This window comes from Sardina pilchardus, chromosome 14, assembly GCF_963854185.1.
Source record: "Sardina pilchardus chromosome 14, fSarPil1.1, whole genome shotgun sequence".
Lineage (NCBI taxonomy): Eukaryota > Metazoa > Chordata > Actinopteri > Clupeiformes > Clupeidae > Sardina > Sardina pilchardus.
In genome coordinates, this window is record NC_085007.1 from 32,653,163 (window position 1) to 32,665,107 (window position 11,945).

General features: G+C 43.0%; 1 protein-coding gene across 2 annotated transcripts in view; it reads left to right on the top strand.

The window, feature by feature from the left end:
- LOC134100678 (endoplasmic reticulum metallopeptidase 1) overlaps positions 1 to 9,312 on the top strand; it is a 66,874-nt gene extending 57,562 nt beyond the window's left edge. For both annotated transcript variants that reach the window (XM_062554048.1, XM_062554049.1), the window contains exons 12-15: positions 6,897 to 7,099; positions 7,983 to 8,098; positions 8,231 to 8,394; positions 8,559 to 9,312. In XM_062554048.1, the coding sequence (XP_062410032.1) occupies positions 6,897 to 7,099; positions 7,983 to 8,098; positions 8,231 to 8,394; positions 8,559 to 8,729 (654 nt within the window). In that variant the 3' untranslated portion in view covers positions 8,730 to 9,312. The remainder of the gene's footprint in view (positions 1 to 6,896; positions 7,100 to 7,982; positions 8,099 to 8,230; positions 8,395 to 8,558) is intronic.
- The last annotated feature ends 2,633 nt before the right edge of the window (positions 9,313 to 11,945 follow it).

Consider the following 11,945-nt stretch of genomic DNA (forward strand, 5'->3'; position numbering starts at 1 on the left):
AACAATTGTAGCCGGTCGGCAAAACAGCAAATACATTGCCCTCCAAAAGTATTGGAACACATGCTTAAAGTTAAATATAAAATCATCTTTTGGAAATTGATCTTAATGCCTTAAATGAAACAATGAAGAAATAATCAACCTTTAAGGACATTCATTTTCTTTGTGAATGAGTAATGTATTGTAAATAAATAAATGTTTTCCTTAAAATATAGGGGGTCATAAGTATTGGAACGCCCATTTTTATTTTTATTTTTAAAGGCCAGTTATTTCATGGATCCAGGACACTATGCACCCTGATAAAATCCCCCTGCTAATAAGCTAATAACTGACATCAAGCATGCCAAACTCATTAAAACGAGCGTGCTTCGTTAGCCTCATCCATCTTTCGTTTTTCTCTATGGTTGTGCAACACGGTCTTACACCCAACTCCTTGAATGAGGACGTATGGGCCAGCCTCCTGGTGTCAATAATGGAAGCCGAAGGTGAGCTTAGGCGGGCTTAAGTGTCACCGGTTTGGCCCAATTACCATCTACTCCGAGGAGAACCACACCCGCCAAGAAAACCCAATGAGAGGCCAGCATTAGTAAAATATGTAAGCTTTATTTTTAGTGCTGTCAATCGATTAAAAAAATTAATGACGATTAATCTCATGAATGTCATAGTTAACTCGCGATTAATCGCATATTAATCGCACATTTTTATCTGTTCAAAATTTCCCTTGATTTATCATTTTAATACTCATATCAAAGTAAAGTGGATAGCCTTGCTTTGTGCAAATGTTTTTATTTTTTATTGCAAACCACAGTATAGTGTTACAGCCATTCATGTCTGTAGTAATACTGTCAATAAGTAGGCTATTGGGACAGATGACACAATGCTGGCAGCACCACTGAGCAAGAAACAAACATCTCTAGAACAAACATCTCCTAGAAGTTCAGATACTGCAATAACATTAAAAAAAGTTCTTAATTGTTGTAGCCTAATTCAAGCCTAATTCAAACATAGTTCTTCTTTCTCTCTCCCCCCTCTCCCCCCCCTCTCTCTCTCTCTCTCTCTCTCTCTCTCTCTCTCTCACTCTCACACACACACCGAATGTGCACAAACGCACACATACTCACTCACACACACACACAAACACCGAATGTGCATGAACACACACACGCAGGCACGCACGCAGGCACAAGACAGATAACGTTAGCCTAAAGTTACAGTAGGAAGGGGAGAGAAGCGCCAGAGGGATGTCGCACACAGACAAACACATAGCCTAACGTTACCCCGAGATAGTTAAAAAAGCTCTGAATTGTTGTAGCCTAATTCAAGCCTAATTCAAACATCTTTCTTCTCTCTCTCTCTCTCTCTCTCTCTCTCTCTCTCTCTCTCTCTCTCTCTCTCTCTCTCTCTCTCTCACACACACACACACCGAATGTGCACAAATGCAGACACACTCACTCACTCACACACACACAAACACACACACCGAATGTGCATGAACGCGTGCGCGCACACGCACACAGGCACAAGACAGATAACGCAGCAGTAGGAAGGGGAGAGAAGAGCCAGAGGGATGTCGCACACAGACACACACATACACTCACATTAACGTTACCTCAAGATAGTTCTCATTACCGAGTCCAGTAGGCTAATCTCCCGTTAGCGCAACTGCGTCTGCCCCAACGGCTGCTCTATAGTCTTCTAAGTTTCGTGCAAATTCTCAATGCGGCTAATAATAACTAGTCGTGCTACGATGGTAACTAAGTTCACATCGACAGTACATGCAGATAACTTTGCTCTTATCAACTGACCCTGGCGATGTTTTAAAACTAAACTTTCCATTTATTAGTTTGTTAGCAGCCCATTTTAACGTCTTCAGCTGGACATCTAAACAAAGACATTGTGGGGCGCGCTTACTGTTTTGCTTCTGGTCTACAGCCGGGTCCTGTAGTTTTTCTTTTTTTTTTCTTTTTTTTTGGGCTTAAGTGCCTTTAATTTTGACAGGACAGTAGAGAGAGACAGGAAGCGAATGGGTGAGAGAGTCGGGGTGGGATCCGGAAAGGACCTCGGGGCGGGAATCGAGCCCGGGTCGCCGGCGTGCGGTGCAGGTGCCCCAGCCAGTTGAGCCACGGCTGGGGCCTAGGGTCCTGTAGTTTTTCTAACGTGGCCACAGCAGTTTCTGAAAAAACTTCTCACAGGTCAGGAAGAGCGTTAATCTCGCAATAAAAAAAATTACGCCGTTAAAATTGTTTTGCGTTAATGCGTTAATAATGCGATATTTTTGATAGCAGTATTTATTTTTTCAAAAGGAGAATTAGTAAGCACGGAGTCCTTGTCCGGACCAACGGCTTGGTCCCCGTCCTGTGAGTCTCTGGCCACACTCCCCATCAGCGTCGCACCACCCCGGACTCTACGCACAGTTGTGTGTCACTTTGGCTGTTGTCTCGCCGAGCCTGGATCACAGACTGCAGGTTGGGAGGGTCGCTCACTGCGACCGTGAGGGGGAATTCACTCTGTAGGGGGGGGGGGGGGGGGGGTGCCACCACACACACTGATCACACTCTGCAAACGTGGAAGGGGGTCACTCTGTGTTCCGTCACGGCACACTGGTCACGCGGTCACGTCTATGTTAGGGCAAGCTGGTTTCGGTCTCCGAGGCAGGCTAGGGAGAGATTGGATGGTCGAGGGCTGGGGCTGGCTCACGAGGGCTCTCGGTGATACACCGGCCGTCGTGGATCGAGGTGGGAGAACAGGTACAGGCTATCGCTTCCAAGGGGACCGCATTAGCTTAAATCCGGGTAGGGGCAATTCAATGGGATAAGCAGATATGAACTATATAACAGCTAGCTGGCTAGAGCACACACCAATGGGGGGGGGGGAGGGGACAGGCTAGCGCTTCCAGGGAGATAGCGTTAGCTTAAATCCAGGTGGGGACACTTCAATGGAAAGGATAGCTCTTAGTCTTGTAACAGTTAACTGGCTCAGGCAAGCACCAATAGGGAGGGGGGACAGGCTAGCGCTTCCAAGGGGACAACGTTGGCTTAAATCCAGGTTGGAACAATTCAATGGAGAGGATAGCTCTTAGTCTTGTAACAGTTAACTGGCTCAGGCCAGCGCTTCCAAGGGGTCAACGTTGGCTTAAATCCAGACAGAAGGGGTTACTTAGCTTTCCTCCCACGTCAGCTTCTTGTACCGAACCGGAGCCCGTGTATGGCCTCTCGCCTCCTTTGTTGTAGTCCTCCTGTGTGAGTATCTTCGGTGCGGCCCAGCGCCCACTGCTCCCGGCGCCTGCCGGTGCCTCGTTCCCGTGCCCTTTCCCTTAGACTTCAAGTCAAACTCATTAAAAGCATTCCCCAATTGCCCCATTCTCCAATCGCAAAGCTACTCTCTATTTGCATACACCTGTGCCCTATTGTTTACTAATTGCTTATCGGCAGCTGTAGAAATCCGCCCCTTAAGTGGTCCGGGTGGAACACAGTGGCATACTACTGTATAACCCCGCATTCACACTGTCTCCGTCCGTCAACGGATCTCATTCACTTTGCATGGAGCGGACTCGAAATGCATTGTGGGTCCGTCCGTCGCTTCAGCTCCGTTGCCTCCGTCAAGAAAGTTGAGAAATGTTCAACTTTTCAGGCAGCGACGGATCTGTCAGCCAATCAGATCACGTGTATGCAGATCCAACCTCCGTGATCCGTTGACGGACGGAGACAGTGTGTACGCGGGGTTATTTCTGCCTACAGCCAGTCACCCGGTGACACAAGGACTCCGTACACAGATAGAGCGTTCTGATTGGATAGGCTGGCCTGGAGTCGAACGCAGGCTTGGCCTCAACGGTGCGACCATAGACCATCCCACTAGGCAAAAATATTTTTGGCCACTAGGGTGGGTCTAGATTTCTAGGCTATCGGGCATCGGCTTAGCCATGCAAATAAATCACTGTTTTACACCATTTATGAGGCTCAAAGTAGCTCCACACTTTATTGGTAGACTTCTGAGGGCCCTGACATTTAAAACGAGACATCAAGAACTTTGAAAAAGCACTGGTGGTTTACTTACATGACGGTTTATTCAGGCAGTCACTTCTGAAAGTTTACCGTTCGCCGCCATCTTGAATTTAGTCACGTGACGAGCCGGAGCGGAACTATAGCTGTGAATAAAAAACTTAACTGTAGCCGTGCTCTTCTCCTTCTATGTCCCCCTAACGTAGGGAAATTTCCCTCCTACGTAATTCATTCATCCCATAAGTTCTAGCCATAAACATGTTTGATTGCATATGCGCTTTTCAGAATGTTCGAATTCACCTGCGTGCGTGTAGTTGTGTGAGAAAATGTGTGTGTGAATGCTGAACCACGAATTCACATAGAAGTTAACTTAAAATTTAGAAAAAAATATAGCAAAAAAAAAAAAAATTGCAAAACTGAGAACATCTTTCATTTTTTTCTATATATTTTGGAGCAATGCATGCCTTTTATTGATGAATATAGTTAAGACTGCCAGGAAGCGAATGGTAGAGAGAGAGTAGGGATGGGATCCGGAAAGGATCGCAGGGCGGGAATTGAACCCGGGTTGCCGGTGTGCGGTGCAGGTGCCCCAGCCAATAGCGCCACAGCTGGGGTCTTTTATTACAGTAGCGCCTATGCCTGCTTAGGATGCTTTGGTTTGCAGAGTAATCCTCATGAAAATGTAGGCTATATGCCTACTTTCGCGGGGGACAGAGACATTTGTTGTATTAGACATCAAATTAAATCTTTCAATCGTTGTTCCGTAGGCTATTCGAAATTGCGCTGTAAGCAGCGGACAGTGAAACTAGATATTGGTCGTTTATCCAGTCGTAGCTTACCATGCCATACCAGTGCATGGCTTTGAATATTTTAACAGTTGCCAACAAATATAAGGGATTCAGTCAGTCGAGTTTATTTGATATTCGCGGCATGCACTTGAAACGCCGATCAAAAGTTCTGACATGTTAAACTGACTTTAGTCATTAATTCACCACATGATAAAATGCTGTCGTAGCTTGACGCACAGAAGCCTACGGTATGCCTATCTCTGAATCAACATGCATACCTAGATCTATATAAGTTGCTAGAACTTTATTTTGCAGAGCTAGGCCTAGTCGATAGTTACAATGAGTCACCCTCACTGCCCTATCGCATATAGCTGACCATCCATTGTTACAATGTTACAAAATGTACGATCTTCTCCGTGCATGTATGGTTATAAGTAAAGTGTCAAGCATAGGCATGTATTAAAGAGATTTCTGTTAAATACACTTTATTTTCAGTTGTCAAAAGTGGTGGGTACATGGACACGGCTCAAGCTGTGAGAGGTATTTACAACACAAGATCCAGTATAAATATTCCTTGACTCTAGTACAAGCTCTAGATTCACCAAAACACCCAGATCTTCATTGGATACCATTAATGCTGATATTGACTTTTAATTTCTGCGCGTGTGTAAACTAAGGTAGCCAACTGTGCTTGAAGTTAGCTGTGGCAGACTACCTTACTGGTTTTCATCGTTTTAACCACTAAGCATGTGTATATTAGGCCTACTAAATTGTTTAATTAACACCTTCATTTCGCGTTTGTCCAGCCGTTCACCTACGTGAACCTTGCGCCCATGTCTTTCAAAACATATTTCTCACCATGACAAAACGTATGGTGATAGTGTTAAGAGATTAACGCTTTGGCATGCTTGGTCAGTCTTGCACATAATATTAAGCAATGCTACAGTAGGCCATTTTTAGTGGAAATGGCCTACTGTAGCATTGTGCTGATAGATGAGGGAAAAAAACAGCCATCTATTTTAGAAGGAGAGGTGTGGGACCTGCAATGTCACTTTGGGAGGAGAGGGAGCAGTTGCAACTTCTTCAGTCAGCATCATGGTTCACTATATTGTACATAGGCTAGAGGACTGTAATGGGGCAGGCTATATCACCATCAAGTAGGCCTATACTAAATAATGTAGTCAAAATTATAACTTTTTGTTGGTTTAAGTTATAAACAAAACTTAAAGTTTAAAAAATGTTATTAACTGAAAAAATCCATGGTTCTACGTCATTGTTGACAAAATGATCATGATTGCCTATATGTTTCAGCCATATCTGGTTTAGTTTTGTGTAGGCCTAGGCTACTTTGCTCTATTATAAATGAGTTTTCTTTAGGCCTTATAGATTATATTGCAATATGCTATAATGTTTGAAATATATACTGTATCTCAATTTATCAATAGTTCTCATAAAAGTCATCAGATGTCATAATTTAAGGGGTTATTTTCTAAATTTTCTTCCAGGGAGAGGGGGCCTAGTAAATTCAATTTTGGGATGTACTGTAAATGTACAGTAACCAATGCTATAGTACCTTAACTATGCACCAGAGGGAGGGGGCAGGGTATATTTTCCATTTTCTAGTCCTTAACCAATCACATCCCTCAAAGACTAAGTTGGTCGACACAGCAGACGCTCATCAGAAGACCGTAGTGGGCGGTTGGGAGCATACATCTTGATCATTGAATTAAAATAGCAGGGAGCAGATCCAGTCAGTATAGGCCAAAGTGAGAGATTTAAATTTGATTCTGGCCACTAGTTATGACCGCAAATACAGTGGATCTGCGCACAACTTTTGGATCCGGTAGGTCTGTGAAATAGGTATTATTTTTTTTTATAAATGGTCTTAAAAAGGTCTTAAAGAGCCTTGAATTTGACTTGAAGAAACCTGTAGGAACCCTGCATTGAAATGATTGTATTATTTTCATCTCAAGACACTTGCCTTGCTCGTCTGAACTGAAAATGTTGTCTTGTGAACTGTAAATCTCATGTTTTCAGATTGCCTGAAATATCTAGCATTCCATGTTTTAGTGCCTTACAGTATCCTGTGATAACTTGCTCTGTGTTATTTCAGCACACCACTCGTACCTTCCATGGACTAGATGGTCAGGTAGCATACAAAGACTCAGGGCTCTGGATCAACAGTTTTGACTATACAGCTATGAGACACATCACACCTCACATCCCAGAGATCAACGACACTATCCGCCAACACTGCCAGGAAGACCTGCCCTTCTGTGGTTTCCCCTGGTTCTTGCCTGTCAAGTTCCTAGTAAAGTGAGTATCAGCCCAAAATGTAGACGATGAAAGTGCAAAACTGAATTGTTGTAAGAGAAGGTGCTCTGGTCAATTACATCTAGGGGTGTACTGATCCAATATTAAGATCAGATATTGGCCCCGATATTGTCAAAATAGCTCAATCGGGGATCGGAAAATGGGTCGATCTGTTTGTAACACTTTACTTTGTACTTTGTGACGCAAGTGACGTTGAACACCAATGGTGGCAGTCTGTTCCACAAATTGTAAGTGTTTGTGCTCTTATAAGTGTGTGTGGGGGGGGGAGTGGGGTGGTCTCATTGCATGAGGAAAGAAACCCCTCTTCTGTCTTTTGTTTTGGCCCTCAGCAGGCGGTAGGGTTTCCTGATGGTAGGCGGTAGGGCAGCTGTGGATGGCTGGGGTCCTAGGTAGTCCTCCTGGCTCTTGATCTACAGCGCTTGATGTAGATGTCCTGCAGATAGGGAGGGGTGGTGTTGGTAGTCCATTCAGTCCACTTTCCTCAGAGCCAAATCCGGTGGTGTTCCCCAAGTGATGATTCTCCCACTGAGGACGCTCTCTACAGTGAGAGTGTAAAACTTCCTGAGCGCCTTGAGGGGGAGCTTGACGTCCCTCAGTCGTCTGAGATGGTGAAGATGCTGGTTGGTCTCTTTACCAGGGTGTTGATGTGTGAGACTATGACCTGAGAGTGGTGGATGCCAGTCCTATCTCAGGATACACAAATGTTGAAAAACTCCCGAGAATACTTCTGTATATGTCCTGATATTATCTTACACTCCTTTTTTTTATAGAAATGATGTATGCAAGTGTCTTATCAACTTAACTGTTGATACTTTACATTGTTTTACAATTTAGAAAGAGTTACATGTCTGCCTTTTGATTTTAGGAAGAACTGGTACCTCCCAGCAGCAGAAGTATCTCCAAAGTTCCCTATGGAGTTCAGACTTCTGTCAAAACATGAGACAGAGTGGGGCACTATTCGAATGTCTTTTGAAGCAAAAGGTGAGGAAACTCACCTTTTAATCCATAATCCTTAGACGTGTACTTAATCAATTTGGTAATAAAAGTAAATATTATCGATTCAGTTTGGCAAATATTTAATACTTGTCTGTTTCTTTGTGTTATGTCCTTCAGGCCCAAGCCATATGTCCCTATACCTGTTTCCACACAGTGGGGCAACACTGACCAGGTGGTCATTTGGTGATGGCATTCCACAATTTGATCTCAGTGGGGAGTATTTTATATTTTACTCACATGGTCTAGAGGCTCCTGCTTGGATTTTTTGGTTTGAAATCCAGGTGAGTGTTTGTTTCCCAAGGAGTGTAACCAAATGCTTGTGATACTGACTATATCTGGCTTTTCCCTGTATTAATTGCTGAAATGTGTGATTATATGTAGCTTCAATATATATGTCAATTTAATGTGTTTGTGTATGATCATGTACATACTGTGTCATGTCCAGCCTTCAAGCACAGGATCAGAAGAAGAAGGCATGATCTCGATGGCAATCTCATCTCATTACTTTTTTGGGGAGGACAAGCTAACACCCCAGCTGGAAGTGATGCTGCAACGCTTTCCTCTCTGGGCCTTCCCATCCTCTTGGGTTAGCACATACAACATGTACCGCTACTGAAGAGCTCTCACATACATACAGACACTCATACATGTTCACATACACACACATACTACACCAACCAAGGGTTTGAGAATTCCTGAAGTTATTGCCCAAACAAAATATGACATCCCCTCTCACACAGTCATTCACAAGCACACACACATATATTCACTCCCAATTTGCTGCTGCACAAACCTCCACTGGATAAGTCGACTTTACACGGATGCACCAATGTACTCACAAACTTGTACAGTGTACATATCCTTACACTTTCTGACACACACTCATACAAATGCAACCGTCACTGTGTCGACAGGCTAAAATAGTATGGAACAACTTCAAAGCCAAGCCAGAACCAAGTTTATTTATTGAGGACCAACCAACAATTGTTCAACTCTCCAGTGTGGTCTCTCTTCTGTCACTCTTGCATTTTCTTTAGTCACATTTTGTTTTGATCGGTCTCTGTGTGAATTGCCTTGGGTGACCTCCCTACTTCATATTGTGTTATTTGATCTGGTAAAACTTGTACATGTGGACGAAAAGTCATGGAGAAAGAGTTAAAGGGATAGTTCGGGTTTTAAGACACAAAGTTATATGGGTTCCCTGTCAGCAACATTGTGCATCAGCAATGACTTACCCCCCGACAGCGTCCTGTGAGCCGAGATCCAGCCGGTTTTTCATGCTGAAGAAAGTAGTGCGGCAAGTTTCTGGGGTCACGAAAGTAAAGTGTTTTTCTTCTCAAAACCATACGTGTTCAAAAGAGTGATATATTTGCACCACAGGAAAAATTCAAACCTCGTTATCTTGGCACTATTTTTCTCGATTCCTATCACTGCGCGCTACTGACAGCTGGACAACGTTTTTGTGGTGCAAATATATCACTCTTTTCAACGCATATGGTTTTGAGAAGAAAAACACTTTACTTTCGTGACCCCAGAAACTTGCCGGACTACTTTCTTCAGCATCAAAAACGATCAAAAACCGGCTGGATCTCGGCTCACAGGACGCTGTCGGGGGGTAAGTCAGTGCTGATGCACAACGTTGCTGACAGGGAACCCATATAACTTCGTGTCTTAAAACCCGAACTATCCCTTTAAGGGAGGAGGCAGGGTTCACAAAGCTTCCTTCTTCTGTTCCTCGGACTCCTATCCTACCAGATGGGTTGAAGTGTCTCAAGCAGGACTCAAGTGCTTTACATTTCTATATAAGCCTTCTTCTGTTGTCAGTTGGATTGTTGCTACAAAACAGGGATGTCTTAGCGCCCTCTGACCTCTCTTAACTACATGACTTCACAAGGATATTGAAGCAGTGATGCAGCTTTTCATATTATTTCATGGTGACAGTTGTTTTAGAGGAGACAAGATAATGTTGACACGCCATACAACTTACACGTAATTAAACTTATGTTAATGCATGTTGATTTTAGAGCGCAATTACACACAGGTGGTGCTTCTCACATTAACCTGAGCCTTAACCTTGAGTGCTCAGAGCAACTTTTATTAACTTTTGATCAAAAGAATTTCTGAGAGATGAGCCCACTGATGTTTTTCTAAAGCTCACTTCCTGGTTCTATTCTTGTGTCAGAGGCGGAATGCTCTAGGTACATGTCTGGGTGCATTTTTTCTTCAGTTAGTGAGGATGTTCCACTGCATTCAATTGGACATCCAGTGTGGAGCTTGCTTTTGGTGAAAGAAATGTGAGATTGTCTAAAGATGCTACTCTGATACTACACTGCTATCTATTGCTGACATTCTTACCAGCATTTGCATTTGAGTGCATTTATGCTGGTCAGTGTAATTTTTAAAATATTTTTTTAACTATGTTATTTGGGCTTTTTGCGTTCATTTTAGATAGGACAGTAGAGACTGACAGGAAGTGAGTGGGGGGATGGGGAATTCATTTACATTTACATTTATGTTTTACGTGGGATTCAGCACCCAGTTTAAAGACTTGGATTTATTAGAAGGCGATAGTGTGAGCGCGTCTCCCCCACTTCACAAGGGATGGGGATAGAGAAATGACCTAAGTTGGACTCAAACCCAGGTCCCCATGGGCACTTGGGCCCAATTGTGGTAGGGGCACTGTAGCCAGTTGCACCACACCCCAAGTGTCTGTTATTTCTTTGTTGTTGTTTTTCCTGCAGGTATAAGTCCTCAACATGGGACCTGACTGGATCTTTACTACTAGCAAAATGTTTTTTGTATCACAACTATGGAGCAATAGACTTAAATATGAGAATTGAGGTGCAAATTGAATGGATATATAGGTTGCAGATGACCACTGTTATTGTTGTTGTTCTTTTGGGAGTACATCACTGTGTCTCACTTTTAAATGGTATTATTTACTATCTAGATTTACTGTAAGTCTCTGAATTTGCTACACGAGCATTTATGCATTTGCCCATTGTTTTGGCATGGTGTATAATGAACTGGAATGGTGTTCTTTTTTACTTTGAAAAAAGCTTTCAAATGTTATGGGTTCATTGTTAAAGTTTCATTGTCAGAATTTCCTGTGTGGTCTCTGGGCAAATCCTCAGTGTCCTACATGCATAATTCAAACTATGCAAATTATGTCTCAGCTTGTGCATGTGGAGCCTAGTCACAATAGCAAGCAGTACACAAACATTAATATTCCCTCTTTAGTTTGTTTATCTTCCCTGTCTGACCTTTCACAATTATTGTATAGTTTGTGAAATGGCACCCTGCAGGTACAGTAGTTTAACAGTGAGTAAACCTCACCCCTGAATAGCATCCATGGGTTTTAACCTCCTCGCTAGCATGCTCACCTTCCGGTTCAAGGTGTGGAAGTTTGCTGGTCTGAGCCCAAGTTGATGTGTTGACTGCACACTCAGTCCCACAACACAGGTTACATTTGTGCAGGTAGAAATCTCAGAAGTTCTGAAGGGGCTCCTAGTTCCATGGTTACATGAATGACCACAGACTTTTGAAGTTGTTCTACTGGTCATGATTAAGGTCTGGTCTGGTTAGGGGAATATGTAGAAAAGCTAAAGATCACATTACTAACATTATTGAAAATGCTAAAAACATGTTTCAGTAAACCAGAAATGGGAGCATGTCTACTTCAGATGCTTTGAAATAGTCACAAAGAAAAAAATAGCACCTAATCAAAGCATCTGGTTATTTTTTAAAAAACACCACTTCCTAGTATTTTTAATTAAGTTTAATCATGGTAGCTATAAGAAGCTATTCTATACTTGCGAGTTATTTAGTGACA